Raw genomic sequence first — 18,132 nt, 5'->3', positions numbered from 1 at the left:
ACCCCCAGCATTCTGCAAGGGCAGCAGAGCTCCTGGCAGCTCTGACCCTGTGGGTGCCACGCTGTCAGGCAGCCAAGAAGCCTCTGTCACATGGCAGCCCCCACCCCCACATGTAATATCTGCTCAGGGAACAAATCTGCAGGCACATCAGTCTGAGTCTTCTGGATCTTGGTGGGCAAATTCTTTCCCACCTACAGCTCCCCAGTCCTCACCACACATGAAGTCTCCACCCTGGACCTTTCCTTATGGGAAGCCTGGGTTCATCAGAATGGAAAGCCATAAAACTCAAAAGGGACCAGGAAAGCAGCCACCTAAAAATGCAGGTTTGACGAGTACCAGAAAGGTAAATGACCATCAGCAGAAAGAACTCGGATCAGAACAGCAGCAATGCTGAGCTTTGGGTCTGTGGGCTACCAGTCACTTGCTGTCTTGCTGACAAAATGATCACCTGTGTACTCAAAAGAGGAGTAAATACATCTGGGCATTCCCCTCTGTTCCCATTAAAAGTAAGGGTTTTATGTTTCTGGTTCCTGTGGCTTCCCTGGGAGCAGGGTAGGAGCTGAAAAAGAAACAGGCAGGGTCCTGGGTCCACACTAAACACGCACACTATTAAAACAAACAGATGATACAAGATCAACAGAGTGTGAAGAAAAGATCATCAAGTAAAACTGACAAGGTTTTAGGGAAGAAAAATCTTTTATGGTCCAGTTGGTAATAATTTTAATAAGGAATCTAGGAATTTCCTCCAGGTTGCCATGTGATTAGAAAATAAGAGCTCAGAACTGCTGCACAATCACCACGACTTCTTTGTAATGGGTTATTAACTCCAATCTTTTATTATAACCTAATAGCAGAGGCAGATAAATGAAATCAAAACACACAGCTCCAAGTCCCCAGATCTGCAAGGACAGATAAGGAGGAGCATGGCTGAGAAACTGCTGTATGTTGAAGCTGTCCAGGCCACCAGGAGAGCAGCTGTACAACGGCTTGTAAAAAGTGGGCCAATCTTCAAATATTAGTATTACAGCACAGGGCTTTTCAAGCTGAATTCTTGTAGCTGTGGCATGCAGGGAGCTAGAAATAGAACGCTTTGGATTTGGGATCACACACGCAGAGATCTGCCAGTGAAAAACACTATGAGCAAGTGCCAACGAGGATTTGAACAGAACCCTAGGAAAACTGTCAAAAGGGAAAAAAAGCCCAGACACCGATCAGCAGGGGAAGGAGAGCAGTGCAGATAGCCCTTAGCTTCCTTCCAAAAGTGACTCCCTTGTTCATATGCTCCTCACCGCACCTCAGGAGCTGGGTACTGACTGATCCTGGAGACGATGGCAGACCAACGAGACGCATCTTTGAACTGCCTGACTTTGCTCACTGCATGCCCTTGCCTAAGGTAAAGGGTACCTTGTACTTCCTTGCATTAAGCTGGAGCCGAATGGGTCAGAGTCAAGCAGTACACGCTGCCTGCACAGCTCGCTGGCAGACAGGCTTGGCAGTGCTGGTAGGGGTTCGAGGTCTGTCAACAGGAATAGAAAACTGCTCCACTTTCAACAGCTTTTTATTTGTTTTAAAACGAACAATGCTTTCTAGAAGAAAAGCGTTCCTGCAGACTGCTTCAGAAGTCACGTTTATTCATACTTCAAGAGATTAGAGCAGCAAGGGAATGGGAATGTGCTGCAGCTCTCTCAAAATTAAGTTTCTTGCCTGGCAGCGTAGAAGTGAAACATATATTCATTTTGCAGCTGTGGGCAAAGAACACGAAGAACAGGCTCAGCACCAAACCCTCCTTCCCGCCTGCCCAAGCACCGAATTACCAGCTCCATCCTCCAACAGCATAAGGACATCTATCCCGCCGTGCTTGGCTCTTCACCTCCTCCTCGTGAGCCTCCATCCTATGTTTGGGTTAAAAATATTTTGTTCCTGCCCAAAAAGTGCACTTCATAACCCCACCCATTCAGCTCATTTCCAAACCTCTTTAAGAAAAGCCTCTTCCCTTGATCAGACTGAAGCGTTTCAGTGACAGCAGCACCGTCCCCAGAGCTGCCCGCTGCTCTGACAGCAGCAAAGGCTCTTTGGGCAGCACCCAGGGCTTTGAAGCAGGCAGTGGAAGGTCAGTGCGGTGGGAAAGGGGTGATTAAGAACTGTAAGCTTATTTATTTCCAGCGTTGTACCAGAGAGCAACGTGCAATTTGATTCTCACCCTTAATTTGTACATTCTCATGGGAATTTGGCAAGGTTGCTACAAAGAAGAAAGTTTGAAGAACTCTTGCAAAAGACACCACGCTATGCCAGATCAAGCAAGCTATCAGTTATTTACATTCATTTCAAAGGACAAAGGAAGCCATTTATTTCCACCGTATCTGTTTGTTTAAAGAGAAACCAGTTAAGACACAGCTCGTCCTAACCCCAGGGCTTGTCGATGCAGACCCACCAGCATAACTGCTGGGGAGTAAATGCTGGGTAGGATGGAAGTACCCTGAATTAAACCACCACCATAGAATGCAGGAGGGCACACGCATTGGGGTAAGCTGTCCTAAACCTGTGCTGCTGGGAAGCATCCTGGTGCAGCAGGGGAGGCTCACTGGCTGTCAGTAAGAGCATCCTCTGGTCCAACAGCCCAGGGGAATTACAAAGCCTGTTTTAATCACAAATTTCAGAAAAGCAAAGGAGGCATAACTGGCTCTGCCACAATACCAGGATTGAAACGCTTACCTGGTTCTGCCAGCTATTAAATCAAAGGACTAACACACAGGTGAACTTCACCTCCCTCAGCCAGGGAATAAAGCATCCTCCTATGTAACATTAATTTTTCAGACGCACTAAGCCTGGCTGCAGGCTCAGAACCACATGGTGCTGTCTGGAGTCAGACAAACAGAGGGGAAAAAGCACCGTGACCACACAGACAGCAAAATCCACAGTCACCAGCCAGCAGTGAGGTGACGTAACTCAGGTTCCCAGATCCCAGCCACAGATTCTGCAGCACTGAAACCACAGTCAAGGCTCTCCCACCTTTCCCACTTAACAGCTCTGAAGCAGAGTAGGATTTCCCCACCATTACACTGAGGCAGGAGGTAAACAGAACTGCAGTTCTGCTCTGCAAAATGCAGGAGTACATTTGCCTTCTCTGAGAGCGAAAGGAAAAAAAGGAAACCAACAGCATAACGCTCAAATCACCCACCCTGGGTTAAGGAGGGAACAGACCGAACACTGTACTGTCACAGCCCAGTGCATGGACCAAACAGCACCTGGAAACGTAGGTGGACATTGCAATTTATTAACTGGAAAGACCATTTACTGAATGCACAGAGCTCTCTTCCAGGTAACTCCTGAGTCTGATACAAGGCAAATTCAGACATAGCTGAGTGTGGTTCTCAGGGCAAGGGACAAGCTCAATAAGAAAGCCCACGACCCAAAGTGCAGCACTAACAGGCGCACTCAAATACACCGCAAAGCTCCGACACTGCCTGAGTCACCGGATCAAAGCATCAATCACAGTAACAGCAACACAACCGCAGGGCTGAAGGCGGCCAGCAGAGCCAATGAATGGAGTGGGAACGCCGTGTTTATCTCAGCACGTGTGTGCGATGAGCAAGGAGGAGAGGAGCGACCTGCACCAGGGGCCAGCTGAAAAAGCACGGAGAGATGCGGCCGAGCAACGGCTGCAGATTCACGTCAGCAATTCCTGCCACGATGGGCAGACGAGTGGAAAAAGAAACGTGCCTGGCACAGTGCCCACACACACATCCCAGGAGCGGGGAAAAGAGGCCGGGGCACAAACCATCGTCCAGCCCCAGATCAGAAAAGCTTCTGATGCCATAAGTGCGGCCTCTCGTTGCCCCCCTGCACACCTCTGAGCTCCCCATAGCACCCACAGCTCCCGCCCCGCTGCCAGCCCACCTTTCTTGAACTCCTCCAGCATGGCGTCCAGCTTGGTGTCATTGAAGACGAAGTGCAGCGGGTGGTTGTAGAAGCGGGTGATGGTCTTGAGCAGAGTGCAGTCGTCAGGGTCCACGAAAGCCAGGTCCTTGACGAAGAGCAGGTCCACGATGTTGGACCGGTCGCCCTCAAAAACGGGGATGCGGGTGTAGCCGCTCTCCATGATCTCAGACATAGTGTTGAAGTCCAGCACGGCCTCGGCGGTGATCATGAAGCAGTCTCGGAGCGGAGTCATCACGTCCTCCACCGTCTTGGTGCGCAGCTCCAGGGCTCCCTGTATGATGTTGAGCTCCTCCTTGACCAGGTCATTGTAAGGGTCGGTGACCCGCAGCATCTCCAGCAACTTCTCACGGTTGTAGACCGTACCGATCTCCTGGCCCAGCACGCAGTCCAGCAGTTTGCTGACCGGGTAGGAGGCCGGGAAGGTCATCATCATGAAAAACTTGGTGAGGAAGATGGTGTTGGCGCCCACGGCCAGGCCGTGCCGAGAGCAAATGGCCTGCGGCACGATCTCGCCGAAGATGACGATACCGATGGTGGAGACCACCACGGCCACCAGCCCCGAGCCGGCGATGTCGTCCAGCAGGATGGTCAGCGTGGTGTTGACCAGGACGTTGCCCAGCAGGAGGGAGCACAGCAGGTAGTTGCCCTGGCGGCGCACGGGCTCGATGCGCTTGGCGTAGTTCTTCTCCTTGTCGGTGCCGCAGTTCTGCACGATGCGCAGCTCCATGGGGTCCAGGGCCATGAGGCCCAGGTTGAGGCCGCTGAACATGCCCGAGAGGCAGAGCAGCAGCGAGATGAAGATCACCTGCAGCCAGAAGGGCAGCAGGAACTTCTTCTCCTCGCCCACGATCATCTTGGTGTCCTCCCCGTCGTGGTAGATCCACGCGGTCTCTCCCCACGGCGGGGGCCCGTCCCGCCCCTCGGCGTCCACCATCCTCCCGGCGGCCCCGGGCCCGAGCGCGGCGGCGGACACGGATGTGCACAGGTAGTACGACTTGCTCTTCTCGGTCTTGCGCAGCGGTTTGATCTCGATCTCGATGATGCCCGACGTGCGGCGGTTGAGCACGATGTGCGGCAGGATGATGATGTCCGACGTTCGGATGCCGCAGCGCTGCGGGGCTCCGCCGCCTCCCGCCGCTCCGCCGCCTCCCGCTCCTCCTCGCCCCGCCGCCCCCGCCGCCGCCCGCCCGCCCCGCCGCCGCTCGTGCTCCGTGAAGGCGATGCGCGACCACGTCTCGTTGTTGATGTTCTGCCCGTACACCCGCAGCTTCACCCGCGTCCTCTCGCTCACCCGCAGCGCTCCCCCCTCCATGAAGGAGACGTCGTCCGTGTCCTCCAGCCGCAGCCCGATAATCACCGTCTCCTCCGCGCTGGGCGCTGCGGGCGGCGCGGCGGCGGCGGCGGCTGCCGGTGTCCGTGGGCCGGGACAGGCGGCGAGCAGCAGCAGCAGCAGCAGCAGCAGCAGCGGCGGCGGCAGCGGCAGCAGCGGCTCCACCCGCGCCCCCCGGCCGCCCCCCGCCATGTTCCCACCGGGCAGCGCGGCCATCTTTAGTCAGGGCTCGGCGCCGCCGCGGCCCCGCATCGCCGCTGTGCGCCTGCGGCCGGGCCCGGACACACGGCGGTGGCGGCGGGCGCTGGGGCGGGAGCGGCCGAGAGCGGGACCCGACGGGCGGACACTGCGGGGCCGGGCCCGGCTCACAGCGAGCGGCATCAGCGCCGCCCCGCCCACAACGCAGCCACCGCCGCCAGGGGGCGGGGCCTGGGCCGGGATCAGCCAATAGGAGCCCGCAGCCGAACGGGGGGGCGGGGCCTGAGCACGGCGCTCGGCGGCCACCGCGGGACGGGCGGCGCGTGACTCCGTGTGTACGGCGGGAGGCGGGGGCGGGGCCGGCGGCGGGGAGCCGACCAATAGCAGAGCGGATATGGGGCCGGGGGGCGGGGCCTAGGGGGGGCGCGACCAATGGGGGAGAGGAGCGGCCGGAGGGACGGGAACGGGGAGTGCTGAGCGAGAAGGGGCGGGATAGAACGGGATGGAACGGAATGGGATGGAACGGGATGGAATGGGACGGAATGGGACGGAATGGGATGGAACGGGATAGAACGGGACGGAATGGGATGGAACTGGGATGGAATTGGGATGGAATGGGATGGAATGGGATGGAACTGGGATGGAATGGGATGGAATGGGATGGAATGGGATGGAATGGGATGGAACGGAATGGGATGGAATGGGATGGAACGGGATGGAATGGGATGGAACGGGACAGAACGGGATAGAACGGGACGGAATGGGATGGAATGGGACGGAATGGGATGGAACGGGACAGAACGGGACGGAACGGGACAGAAAGGGACGGGACGGGGCGGCACGGGGCGGGCAGAGCAGCACGGGCCGGTCTCTCGGCCCGGTCCCGCAGCTCCCCCCGCCTCGTTCCGCTCCGCCTCCTGTCCCCGCTCCGCGGTCCCGCAGCGCCCCCTGGCGGCCACGCGCCGCCCGTTCGGCGGGGGCTGAGCGCAGCGCGGCGCTGTGTGGGGCGATAGTTGTGTTTGTGTTTGGGATAAAACGAAGCTCGGCAGCGCCGCACGGGGCACGATCGGGATCCCGGCTCCAGGATCCGGATCCCGGCTCCGTCCCCGCCCGAGGACCCGCTGCGGGAAGCGCGGAGGTCGGCACGGGGAGCTTAAAACGAGCAGATGCGATGGCGCCTCACTCACGCCCGCTGCCTGTTCCGCAGCGCTCCCCGTGGCCGCGCAGGGCGGTGAGACGCCCAGCACGATGGAGCCCCCGAGGCGCTGCCCACCCTCAGCCCCAGGCGAAGAAATGACAGCCCGGCTCAGCAGCTCAAGCAGTTCGTTGTATTTCCCCCCGGCTCCCAGAGCTGTGCGGACGCCGCTCCGCTCAGCAGCAGCCCCGCGGCCCGCAGGTCCCGGCAGCGCCGCAGGAAGGAGCTGGGGCTGCCCGCTGCTGCAGCAGGAACGGGTCACAGATCTTCTCCTGCAGGGCGGAGAACAACGAGGGATGGGGTCAAGGCCGTGGGGGAGCAGCAGTTCCCCACCGCTTTCTCCCAGCCCCGGCAGAACCCCATAGGTGACACAGCTGATCGGCCGTAAGGGGGACGCTGTGATCTGCTCCGGGATTTTTGCTCTGCTTTTATCTGAGAAATGCTTGGATGGGGAACAGAGACTCAAGTGCAAGGCTGCGTTTCAGGGACAGGCAACTGCAGGCTCCTTTGCCTGCCAGTGACCCCCACTTCACAGCCCCAGCTGGCCCATCTGAGGCTGAAAGGATGGCAAAGGGGCAAGGAGAGGCCGCCAGCAGATAAAGGAGCTGCAGGGCCAGGGCTGGCAGCCAGGGTCAAGCTCACAGCAGCAGAAAGGGGCAGCTGGGGGTGGCCGCCACCTGCCTATAGGAAGGATATCTCCCATGGAGACCTGCAGTGTCCTCACAAACATGTGCAGGGAATGAAGGGCTCTCAAGCCACAGCAAACCCCTGTGGAGGCAAAATAAACCTCAGCAATCCTGAAAGGGGCACAGCTGCCCAAACTCATGCACCTGGTGCCATCCAGTCTCCCATAGGCTTCTGCCTGACCCAGAAGAACATGGTTGTCATGAGACCACCCTCTGATACTTCAGGGTCTCCCTGTGATAGCACACAGCAGCAGTGTCCCCATCCCTGAGCCCAATACGTAGCTACCAACCTTCACCTTCCCATGACAGCAGCCTCGTGGTGCAGCACCATCAGACCCACCAGCCCGGATCAGGAACATCTCCGCAAACCTGGAGCTCCGCAATATCGCAGCCATTTCAGCATCCACATCCACCACTTCTCCTTCCTGGGGAGGGGGAAACATCATGGGATTGGAGCCTGGGACACGTAGACCAGGGGTCTCCCAGTGCCCAGAGAGATGATGCTCAAAGCCCAAAAGCTGGAGATACACCCACAGGGAGCAAGCTGGCTGCAAACCACCTGGTGTAGCACCAGGGATGTACTGCTCCCATCTTCACCCCAACACACTGCACAGCTCTGACTTCCTCTCCATGCCCTGTTTTCATCTCCCTTGGTTTATATATAATGACATTGGCCCCACCACCTCCCTGGGCAGCCTGTTTCAATGCCTCATCACTCTTTCTGAAAATAAACTTTTCCTAATGTCCAACCTGAACCTTCCATTGTGGCATCCTCGGGAGCCCAAATGTGCCTCCCCATACCTTGAAGGTGAAGTTGGCATCAAATACCAGCTCTTGCTCGTGCCCCACAATCCCACCATTGTAGATGACCTGGCCTGGCCCAGTTCGGCTGCTCTCTGGCACCTTGAAGAGCCGGAATGTGGCAGAGACGAAGCAGCAGTCACCTGCAAGGGAGAGGCACTGCACATGGGGTCCCAGTGCCGCACTCATGGCCAAAAGGAGATGGTGGAACCCTCACCAGTGATTCTCTCCAGCTCCTCGTTGCTGATAGTGATGGGACTGGCAGTGACCAGGCATGGAGGGCTGAAACCCACCTCCTTGGCAATGCTGTACAGATCTCTCCAGAACAGGGCTCCTGCCAGACACTCTCCTGCCATGAGGACATGGGCACAGTGACACCACGCACATCAGACCCAAAGGCTGCCCATCCCATGTGTTGCAGTGCCCTACACACCCCACAGCACGCTGTGCTTCCGCACAGCCTCACTCAGGCGCTGGTTGGCATAGACATCGCTGAAGTACATCTCTCCTCCAGGCTGGAAGGCAGTAAGGAGTGGATGAGAGGTCATGGGACAAAACAGGCACCTGCAGCAGGGCCAACCCAGCCCCACGTGGCTCCCCACCTTCAGCACACGGTAGGCCTCCCGAAGCACAGCCCTCTTGTCGGGGGCGAGGTTGATCACACAGTTGGAGCTGGGAGGACACCAAAGATTCTTTGCAGCATCACCACTTATGCTCAGCACCACCAGCTGCCACACAGTCCATCACTCATTGCAACATTCAACCGTGAAAAAGGGAAATTCCATATTCCCAGGCTACAGCTTAAAACCTTTAGTTTTAATTTCCTAACATGTTGTTGAAGTGAGCAGCCCAGAAGGAATGTACATAGAATCATAGAATGGCTTATGTTGGAGGGGATCTTGAAGCCCATACATTTCCAGCCCTCTGTGTGGGCTGCATTCCTCCCACCAGATCAGGACCAAGGGCTCCATCCAACCTGGCCATGAATGCCTCCAGGGATGGGGCACCCACAGCTATCAGGGCAGCAGTGCCAGGGCCTCACCTCCCTCTGAATAAAGGATTTCTTCTTAATATCTCACTTCAATCTCTTCTCTTTTAGTTAAAAACCACTCTGGATAATGTCCCTTCTTCCTATTGTATCAACTGCTCCACTCAGCTTGGTGTCATCAGCAAACTTGCTGAGGGTGCACTCAATCCCACTGTCTATGTCACTGATAAAGATGTCAAAGGGCATCGATCCCCAAATGGACCCCTTGGAGATGTGGGTGCAGATCCAGTACAGTCCCTATAGGGTACCTACACAACAATATCGTAGCTCTCATCAGACAGCCCAACATCACCAAGGTTCTCCATGTAGCCCTGGAGGAATTCCACGTTTGACTTTTGGTAGCCAAACTTCTCCATGTGATAAGCAATGTGCTTCTTTGCTACATTGACCTGGGAGGAGGAAGAGAAGGAGCATGGCAGGACTCGGGGTGGAGACAAGGTGACCTGACCCCATGGGTGGCCCTGTGCCATACCTGTGCCTCGGTCATGTCGATGCCAGTGACGTGGCCCTGCTCCCCCACCAGCTGGCTCAGCACGTAGCAGTCCCTGCCGCTGCCGCTGCCCAGGTCCAGGACCCGGCAGGATGTCAGGCACTCAGGGATGATCAGACCACAGCCATAGTACCTGGAGGGTTGGGGCTGAGTGGGGGGTGCTGCAGTCCCTGGGAGGTGCCATGGGGAGAAATGCAGGGCTCACCTGGACACCACCTCCTCATGGACACGCTGCAGAGCATCTCTCACCGCCTTGGGAACAGGCTTGTTTGGTGTGATGCAAGCATTGGTTTTCAGGTCCTCTGACTTCTGCAGCTCTCTGCCATAGTAATCCTGGCACAGGACAAACATGAGCCACCCAACTACAGCGGGCTGAGCCGTGGTGCCTCCACACACACCGAACTCGGAGTCATGCAGCTTGCATATGGCAGCAGTGCCCTCTGCAGCTAAAAATCTGGGTAACGACATGTCTCTCCATCCCAACCTTCCCCAGCTCATCCCTTCCCATCCCCATCATGAAGATGAGCAAAATGCTGCTCCAGAACTCCACGGGCAGCAGCCAGCTGCTCTGAGCACTCACTGGAATCCCACAGTAAGTTTTGCCCTGTCCCAGCTCTGCCTTGGCCCAGTGCTCCTTCCCAACTACCCCGCTCACACCCTCACCTGCACCTCGTGGTGGATCCGGTCCTGGGAGATGCCGTCCTCAGTGGCACAGTTCATGCACGGGGCAGCCACTGCAGCAACAGGAGCACACAGCTGGTGGCAATGCCGCTGCCATGGGCACCACTTACTGTCTTTCTCAAAGACCCTCCTCAAAATACCAGAACACTTCCCCCATCTCCATCTGGCAACACCAAGGAGCCCCCCAGACCCACATCCCAGTGAGAAGGGAACCCCTCACCAACAGCCCCGTTGAAACACCCCAACCCCACCCCTGCCAGAGATATCCCTGTAGTGCAAATCCTCCCCCCAGTGTCTCACAAGGTCCCCTGTAGGGCAGGGCCCCGCACCCTGCCCTGTGCCTTACTGCTTCCAGCTGCAGCTCAGCCACACTCCGCCCCGACTCTCTGCTTCCGCCTGAGGTCATTTCCCACCAGGCCTCCAACCCTGGCACACAGCCCTGCTCACTGCAGGTACCCGCAGCCATTGCCATTGGGCTGCGTCCCTCCCTCAGCACAGCCCATCTCAGCCTCCTCCTTGTCCCAAACACAAGGAGAACCCATGGCGATGCCCCAGTGCTGCTCCAAGCCCTGCAGACGGGACCTCCAGCAGGGAATAGGCCACCTGCAATAAGGACACTGCGTGCACAGGAAGACCCTGGAGCTGAAGCAGGAGGGAGCGTGCCAAGCTGCTCCACACTGCTCAGGGTGACTGGCAGCGCACACAGCTGCAGCACGGTGGTGGCTGGGACAGCTCTGTTATTCTCAAGAAGCTCCAGGGAAACAAACACCCCCTGGCACCCACCTTGTTCAGGTGCACCTCACACAATGCAGGGTACAACCCCTGCTATGGAGGTAACCATGCACGAGATGAAAAGACGACAGACTTACGGTATAGAAAACCAAGCTTTTATAACAACAAAGCAAAGCACCGCAGCTCTCCACACACTGCGTGGCTGAGTTCGTGCCTGAGCAGAGGCACGGTGCAGAGAAAAAGCTAACAGTACCACTGCACACCTCAGTGGAAACAGACTGGGTGCTGCAAGGTGAGGGCAGGCAGACAGGCAGGCAGTGGTACTGGAAGAGCAGCAAGGGCAGAGCCACGTGGCACTGCACACCAGCAGAACCACGCTGCAGGAATGTGGCAGGTTGATCCACGCTCCTGCCCTATCAGCTGCTGAAAAGCACACTCGGGCAAACAAGTGCTTCCAGTGTGCTCCAAGTGCACCAGATAAGAGAGTGAAGAAAAACAAGACATACTATTTATAGCAGCTCACTACCTGAGACGCAAACAGGAGCCTGGTCACTAAGTCCTCAGCACAGAGCACTGCAGAACTGAATACACCGGCTCCTGATGTTCTTCTGCCCCTCAGTGCCCACAGCCCAACCGTGTGTCTGGACACCTTGCCAATGTGACAGATACACAGCGCTACCAAGGCTGCTTAATCAAGAACTGGCGGAGCAAACCAGAACTGGAATGCAACTGAAGGCCGAAAGCAGCGCAGATGTGCTGGCAAAGAGATGACGTTCCAAATTCTGGCTTAGCAAAAAGTTCAGATAACCTCAGAGCAGGATGTCAAGCCGTGTCCAGCTGGCTCAGGGACAGCACTGCCCGCCCAGATCCACGCTCTCTAAAGTTCTGCTCTGCAACAGGCACCTCAGTCCACGCTGATGCACCTCTACGCCCACACAGCCACTTCCAGCTCCCACTGATTAACATGCCCTAAATAACCTGCACCCATCAGCTCTGTGTGTAAACAAGGTCCAGTGTCAAGCTGCATGTATCTGTATTTAAAACCCTCAGCTCTATTTCACTTAACTGGGAGGGCAGGGAAGGGGGGAAATTACACTGTATGAAAATTCCAGCTCTATGATAGTTGTAGCTCGTTAGGTAAGTACCACACCATCTTACAGGAGACAGCTAATGACTCAGCAGAGATGGGAAGAAGACTCATCCTGCTGTGGACATGTAGAGAAAAGGCTTTGGACAAACAGCATGTGCCGCATCCTGGGCTGACAAACCATTTCAAACACGGGGCCATCAGCTGAAGAATGCGGGTGCTGAGGTACAGGCACAGGCTGAGCATGTGGGGAAAAAGGGAACACAGCAACTGCTGTAGAAGTGAAGTTTCTGCAAAGGTTCCACTTAAATGTAGGGAATCAGGAGAGTGTTCTGCACACAGAGATGTGGATGGGAGCACCTGAGAGGTGCCTGCACGCTCAGGAATGTGAGCTCTGCATGTATCCCAGCTGGCATCCAGCACCATCCAGACACGGGTTTGAGCCCCAGGCCCAGAAGGAAAAGGACGGCTCAGTGCCAGTGATGTCCAGTGCCTTCAGTTAGGCTTCATTTCAGCAAGTGACTCAGCTGGTCCTGCAGGTTTGATGACTGCTCCACACTGGGGAAAAATAAGAAGAGGTTCACAGTGAGATGTGCACCCAAGCACCCAGAACAGCTCTGACATTTACATTACAGAAGAAAGAAACCCTGGATCTCCCCAGCCCAATTCCATTGCCTCTTAAAGCAAACCTCACTCTTTGTGCTCATGTGTGTGGCAATGAAACAAATGGAAGCTTTAGCATAAATCATCTCTTCACCCAAATTCTCAGCCCTCCACAGTACTGATCTTCACAGCAGTGAAACATTTTCCTGCTGGGCCGGCATCTGTTTCAAAAGCAGCTGTAAATATTTCCAGTTCCATTCTCCCCCTCCCCATTCTATCAATCACTCATCCCTTTCCCATCAGCCTTGACATTCTGCTTCCCATGTCGGCCTGGCATTCCTCAGCTGGGTACTCACTTCTTCTGAATTGCTTCCTGCCTAGAGGAGAAAAGCAGAGGAAAGAGCATTAGAAAAAAATACTCAGAATCTCAGCAACAGCATTTGTGTGATACTGATGAGGATTTGACTGAGGGCTCAGGAGGCAAAAACCTTCAAATGTGTCTGGATTATGCCCAGAGCAGAAAGCAGTGGCACTTTTCTCCCTCTCAGCATCACACACTGATACAGGAGACCCAGTGCATGGCACATAGGAAACTAAAATCACAGCTCTCACCCCAAAACAGCCTCGTCCATATCAGTGGATGTGGTGGGGCTGGAGGGTACTAAAGTACTGGCATAGGTTGCCCAGAGAAGCAGTGGATGCCCAGCCCTGGAGACACCCAAGGTCAGGCTGGAGGGGCTGTGTGCACCTGGCGGAGCTGTAGGTGTCCCTGCTCAGTGCAGGTGAGCTGAACCAGATGGCCTTTAAGGGTCCTTTCCAACTCAAATGATTCTACAGTTCTACGCTCCCAGCCCCAGGCTGTGCTCAGCTATGGGAGGTGCAGCAAACAGGCCTGCATGGAGGCTCCACAAAGTCCTTACAGCATCACGAATTACAAAGAAAGAGAAGCAACAAAAGGATCCGTTCGCATCCCCAGAGCGCACACGGTGCCCATACTCACTGGTACTGCAGGTGCGTGGTTATTATGGCCATTTTCCTTAAGCTCTGTGGAGAACAAGACCGACAATGAACTTCTCCCACAACCACCACCAAGCAGAACCGCGGCAGCCCCAGCAAACACAGCTTACATCCTCAGAGTGCAGGATGGCGTCCTCCTGCAGCACCATGTTCCTGGCGGCCTGGCCCAGCAGCTGCCACAGGAAGGAAGGCACGGGGCGCTGAGGGGCAGCGATAACGGGGGGGAGCCGAGCGGCCCGGCCCGGCCCCTCCGCCCCGTCCTGCCGCGCCCCGCCGCGCTCCCCGCCGCTCACCTCTGCGCTGCGGGAGCCCTTCAGCACCTGCTTGGTCAGCGCGATCACGTCGGTGCCGCAGCTCGTCACCTTCTCGGTCAGCAGCCCCTTCACCGAGTGTCCGAACCGCGACTGAGCCTCCGCCGGGACCCCCGCCGCCATCTTGCCGCACCACCCGGCCGCGATACGGCGAGCGGAGAGGGACTGAAGGGGAGAGAACGCGCTGCGGCTGCTCCGTGCTGCTGCTGCTCTGTGCTGCCCACTGCTGTCCTGCAGCTTGCCCAGCTTGCCCGTCCAGAGCTGCCCAGCCATTCCAATGGTGCCCCTTATACCCAGTCCCGACCGCTATTGCCCAATGATCAGTGCTGCCCAGTGCTGAGTGGTGCTGCCCAGTACTGCTCTGAGCTGCTCAGTGCATCCCCAGTGCATCCCCAATGCATCCCAGTGCACCCCCAGTGTATCCCAGTGCATCCCAATGCATCCCAATGCATCCCAGTGCACCCCCAGTGTATCCCAGTGCATCCCAGTGCATGCCAATGCATCCCAATGCATCCCAGTGCATCCCAATGCATCCCAATGCATCCCAATGCATCCCAGTGCATCCCAGTGGATCCCAATGCATCCCAGTGCATCCCCAGTGTATCCCAGTGCATCCCAATGCATCCCAGTGCATCCCAATGCATCCCAATGCATCCCAGTGCATCCCAGTGCATCCCAATGCATCCCAGTGCATCCCAGTGCAGCCCCAGTCCATCCCAGTCCATCCCAGTCCATCCCAGTCCATCCCAGTCCATCCCAGTTCATCCCAGTTCATCCCATTGCAGCGCAGGCACCTGGAATGTCTCCTAGAGCAGCACCAGCCCCCAGCCCCCTCCTGCCCACCTTGGCGGTGGCTGCAACTGCAGCTGGAGCTGGATCCCCCAGCGCTCCGCTATCACTGCTGCCCCGCTGCCCTCACCCAGCTGCAGCGCTGGCCCCGCTGCCCGTCACCGCCATCCCCCCGATAAGCCGCCCCCGTCCCAGGGTCAAGGGGATGCCCCTGAGCGGGTATAAAGAGCCCACAGCCGCTCAGCCGCACAGCCGTCCCACCATGCCGCCGCTCGCCGTCCTGCTGCTGGCGCTGGCCCTGCTGTGTGCATGGAGGCTGTCGTGCAGTCAGGCTCCCACGGGGACGGGGACGGGGCGGCTGCGGAGCCTTCCAGCCCTGCCGCTGGTGGGAAGCCTGCTGCAGCTGGCCGGGCACCCGCAGCTCCACCTGCGGCTGTGGAGCCTGCAGGGCCGCTACGGCAGCCTCTACGGGCTCTGGATGGGCTCCCACTACGTGGTGGTGGTCAATAGCTACCAGCACGCCCGGGAGGTGCTGCTGAAGAAGGGGAAGGCTTTTGCTGGACGGCCCCGCACCGTGAGTCGTGGGGTCACGGCGACAGTGTTTTGGACCCCCCTGAGATGGGGCGAGGATGCTGCACGGGGTGAGCCCGTGGCTGTGTGTCCTACAGGTGACCACGGACCTACTGTCCCGCGGGGGCAAGGACATCGCCTTTGCCAGCTACGGTCCCCTCTGGAAGTTCCAGCGCAAACTGGTGCATGCTGCCCTCTCCATGTTTGGGGAGGGCTCAGTCGCCCTGGAGAAGATCAGTAAGTGTTGGGCTTTCACCATGCTCGGGTTTCCTGGGGCAAATAATTGGGGATTGGTTGCCCCCAGAGCTCACTGCCCCTCTCCTTCTACCCAAAGTCTGCAGGGAGGCAGCATCCCTGTGTGAGACCCTCGGTGCTGCGCAGGATATGGCCCTGGACATGGCCCCGGAGCTCACACGGGCTGTCACCAACGTGGTCTGCTCCCTCTGCTTCAACTCCTCCTACCGGCGTGGGGACCCCGAGTTTGAGGCCATGCTGGAGTACAGCCAGGGCATCGTGGACACCGTGGCCAAGGAGAGCCTGGTAGACATCTTCCCCTGGCTGCAGGTGAGAGGGGACACAGCAACCATGTGGGTCTCTTGTTGCTGGAATAGAGGAAGGGGTTGGGATTTGTCCCACAGGAGCCTTTTGATGCAACGGGGCTTTTCTCCCCCAGATCTTCCCCAACAAGGACTTGGCCCTGCTGAAGCGATGCCTCAAGGTCAGGGACCAGCTGCTGCAGCAGAAGTTCAATGAACACAAGGTGCTGAAGGGGGCAGGGGACGCCTGGGGCTGCAACTGCTGGAGCTGGGCTGTAGGACTGTGCATGGCACAGCCCAACTCACATGTGTCCCCTGGCAGGAAGCCTTTAGTGGGGACACTGTGAGGGACCTGATGGATGCCCTGCTGCAAGTGAGGCTCAACGCTGAGAACAACAGCCCTGAGCCAGGTTTGGAGCTGACAGACGACCACCTCCTCATGACAGTGGGGGACATCTTTGGGGCTGGTGTGGAGACCACCACCACCGTGCTCAAGTGGGCTGTGCTCTACCTGCTCCACTACCCTGAGGTAGGGTCTGTGGGGTCCCTTGTGCACCAGGGCCATTGCAGAGGGCTTTGGGAAAGAGCAATGCTGGGAGAGATGTCAGGCTTTAGAGATAAGTGATACTGGGATGTGAGAGCTTTATTTCTGCCCTTATCTACCAGGGTGTGCTGGAGGTGCCCCTTGCACAGAGCATACCCCTCCTAGGCTCCCTATTTATGTCCTGTTGCAGGTCCAGAAGAAGATCCAGGAGGAGATGGACCAGAAGATTGGCCTGGCACGTCACCCCCACCTCAGTGACCGCCCACTGCTGCCCTACCTGGAGGCTACCATCAGCGAGGTGCTGCGCATCCGGCCTGTGTCCCCCCTGCTCATCCCACACGTGTCCCTTGCCGACACCAGGTGAGACCAGCGGGGGTGTGGGCAGAGGTTGGGGAGGGAGCATCCATCTCACACTGTGTCTGCCCTGCAGCATCGGTGAGTACTCCATCCCCAAGGGCGCCAGGGTGGTCATCAACCTCTGGTCTGTTCACCACGATGAGAAGGAGTGGGATAAACCCGAGGAGTTCAACCCTGGTGAGTTGTGAGCTCCCAGCCCAGTGCCCAGGGGGGAGGGATGATGAATTGGGGCAGGTCTCAGGCAGAAGGGACAGATCCCCCTTTCCCCTTGCAGGCCGCTTCCTGGATGAGCAGGGCCAGCACATCCACTCGCCATCTCCCAGCTACCTGCCCTTTGGGGCCGGCATCCGCGTGTGTCTGGGTGAAGTCCTGGCCAAGATGGAGCTCTTCCTCTTCCTGGCCTGGGTGCTGCAGAGATTCACGCTCGAGTGTCCGCAGGATCAGCCCCTGCCCTCGCTGGAGGGCAAGTTTGGTGTCGTGCTGCAGGTGCAGAAGTTTCGGGTGAAAGCCAGGCTGCGGGAGGCCTGGAGAGGAGAGATGGTGGGGTGAGATGGGGTACTTGGGATAGGTGGAATGGAGTGGGTGGACACCGTGGAGACTGTGCTCTGCCTGCCTCGTAGATGTGAGATTGTCTGAATAAAGCTGTCCCCAACCCAGCATGGCTCAGGCTGCTTTTTGGGCAGGTGACAGATGGCAGAGCAGGTGGAAGGGCCCCAAAATCTTGTGTGAGTGCTGGGCTGAAGTGTGGGCATGGTCCCTCTGTGGGGCTGCAGACATTGCCCCATGGACATGGGCTGGAGGGCCATTGGGGGCCACAGTGACATGGCTGGGAACCTGCTGTGTGCAGGGAAACAAACAAAACAGCTCAAACACTGCTGCATTTTTAGCTCCCGAGTGGCTCCCGCTGTGCACAGGCACACACTGCATGCACCTGCACTGCTGCGTGCTTGCAAGTGTGTGCAGGCACAGAGATGCATTCATGCATGCCTACACATACATGCATGCACATACATGTTTGTACACATGTGTGCACACTGAGCCCATGCCAGTAGGAGCCAGTTACCATAGGACACCCTGCCAGCGAGGGCAGCGTGCAATTAGGTTTCTGGTTCTCTATTACCTGACCTCTTAATATTTAACCCTGTAGCTCTGTGCACCTCCACCTTCCCTGCCCCCCTGTGCTTCCCCTGCACTTTAACTCTTGCCGGTGGGCAGGAA

General features: G+C 57.3%; 4 protein-coding genes across 10 annotated transcripts in view; 1 reads left to right on the top strand and 3 right to left on the bottom strand.

Moving 5' to 3' along the window:
- Positions 1-5,632, bottom strand: part of CNNM2 (cyclin and CBS domain divalent metal cation transport mediator 2) — a 93,348-nt gene extending 87,716 nt beyond the window's left edge. The window contains exon 1 of one of the 4 annotated variants that reach the window (XM_032445543.1): positions 3,898-5,632. In XM_032445543.1, coding sequence (XP_032301434.1) covers positions 3,898-5,485 — 1,588 coding nt within the window. In that variant the 5' untranslated portion in view covers positions 5,486-5,632. The remainder of the gene's footprint in view (positions 1-3,897) is intronic. The other 3 variants (XM_015866921.2, XM_015866919.2, XM_015866920.2) reach the window with 3 other exon arrangements.
- Positions 5,633-6,773: 1,141 nt separating this feature from the next.
- AS3MT (arsenite methyltransferase) lies at positions 6,774-10,855 on the bottom strand. Of its 2 annotated transcripts, none has more exons than XM_015867240.2 (11): positions 10,669-10,855; positions 10,351-10,421; positions 9,893-10,020; positions 9,670-9,820; positions 9,450-9,586; positions 8,752-8,821; positions 8,583-8,664; positions 8,367-8,498; positions 8,150-8,292; positions 7,639-7,773; positions 6,774-6,934 (listed from the first exon to the last, which is right to left on the bottom strand). In XM_015867240.2, exons 1-11 carry the CDS (start codon positions 10,838-10,840, stop codon positions 6,839-6,841), a joined length of 1,317 nt encoding a protein of 438 aa, XP_015722726.2. In that variant the 5' UTR covers positions 10,841-10,855; the 3' UTR covers positions 6,774-6,838. The 2 variants fall into 2 exon arrangements, with proteins under 2 accessions (XP_015722726.2, XP_015722724.1); XM_015867238.2 differs by having other exon boundaries at positions 10,715-10,780.
- Positions 10,856-11,233: 378 nt separating this feature from the next.
- BORCS7 (BLOC-1 related complex subunit 7) lies at positions 11,234-14,328 on the bottom strand. Of its 3 annotated transcripts, none has more exons than XM_015867242.2 (5): positions 14,101-14,328; positions 13,918-14,007; positions 13,791-13,834; positions 13,147-13,167; positions 11,234-12,745 (listed from the first exon to the last, which is right to left on the bottom strand). In XM_015867242.2, the coding sequence occupies exons 1-5, from the start codon at positions 14,239-14,241 to the stop codon at positions 12,694-12,696; spliced, it is 348 nt and encodes a 115-aa protein (XP_015722728.1). In that variant the 5' UTR covers positions 14,242-14,328; the 3' UTR covers positions 11,234-12,693. The 3 variants fall into 3 exon arrangements, with proteins under 3 accessions (XP_015722728.1, XP_015722730.1, XP_015722731.1); XM_015867244.2 differs by having other exon boundaries at positions 13,918-13,980; positions 14,101-14,293; XM_015867245.2 differs by lacking the exon at positions 13,918-14,007 and having other exon boundaries at positions 14,101-14,325.
- Positions 14,329-15,154: 826 nt separating this feature from the next.
- LOC107316091 (steroid 17-alpha-hydroxylase/17,20 lyase) lies at positions 15,155-17,570 on the top strand. The gene is made up of 8 exons (XM_015867237.1): positions 15,155-15,481; positions 15,576-15,714; positions 15,812-16,041; positions 16,151-16,237; positions 16,336-16,542; positions 16,748-16,917; positions 16,988-17,091; positions 17,189-17,570. The coding sequence occupies exons 1-8, from the start codon at positions 15,170-15,172 to the stop codon at positions 17,461-17,463; spliced, it is 1,524 nt and encodes a 507-aa protein (XP_015722723.1). The 5' UTR covers positions 15,155-15,169; the 3' UTR covers positions 17,464-17,570.
- Positions 17,571-18,132: the final 562 nt, after the last annotated feature.

Source organism: Coturnix japonica, chromosome 6 (genome assembly GCF_001577835.2).
Source record: "Coturnix japonica isolate 7356 chromosome 6, Coturnix japonica 2.1, whole genome shotgun sequence".
Classification (NCBI taxonomy): Eukaryota; Metazoa; Chordata; class Aves; order Galliformes; family Phasianidae; genus Coturnix; species Coturnix japonica.
Note: the sequence above shows the minus strand (reverse complement) of the source record. Positions and strands in the feature narration are given on the sequence as shown.

Excerpts from the sequence above, each read along its gene's own strand:
- AS3MT (XM_015867240.2), bottom strand. The coding sequence starts at position 10,840 with ATGGCAATGGCTGCGGGTACCTGCAGTGAGCAGGGCTGTGTGCCAGGG. Across the intron at positions 10,021-10,350 it reads GGATCCACCACGAGGTGCAG|GATTACTATGGCAGAGAGCT; the intron begins GTGAGGGTGTGA and ends GTCCTGTGCCAG. Across the intron at positions 9,587-9,669 it reads TCGACATGACCGAGGCACAG|GTCAATGTAGCAAAGAAGCA; the intron begins GTATGGCACAGG and ends TCCTCCTCCCAG.
- LOC107316091 (XM_015867237.1), top strand. The coding sequence starts at position 15,170 with ATGCCGCCGCTCGCCGTCCTGCTGCTGGCGCTGGCCCTGCTGTGTGCA. Across the intron at positions 16,042-16,150 it reads ACATCTTCCCCTGGCTGCAG|ATCTTCCCCAACAAGGACTT; the intron begins GTGAGAGGGGAC and ends TTTCTCCCCCAG. Across the intron at positions 16,918-16,987 it reads GTGTCCCTTGCCGACACCAG|CATCGGTGAGTACTCCATCC; the intron begins GTGAGACCAGCG and ends TCTGCCCTGCAG.
- BORCS7 (XM_015867242.2), bottom strand. The coding sequence starts at position 14,241 with ATGGCGGCGGGGGTCCCGGCGGAGGCTCAGTCGCGGTTCGGACACTCG. Across the intron at positions 13,835-13,917 it reads CCATCCTGCACTCTGAGGAT|AGCTTAAGGAAAATGGCCAT; the intron begins GTAAGCTGTGTT and ends TGTTCTCCACAG. Across the intron at positions 12,746-13,146 it reads CAGGAAGCAATTCAGAAGAA|TGTGGAGCAGTCATCAAACC; the intron begins GTGAGTACCCAG and ends ATTTTTCCCCAG.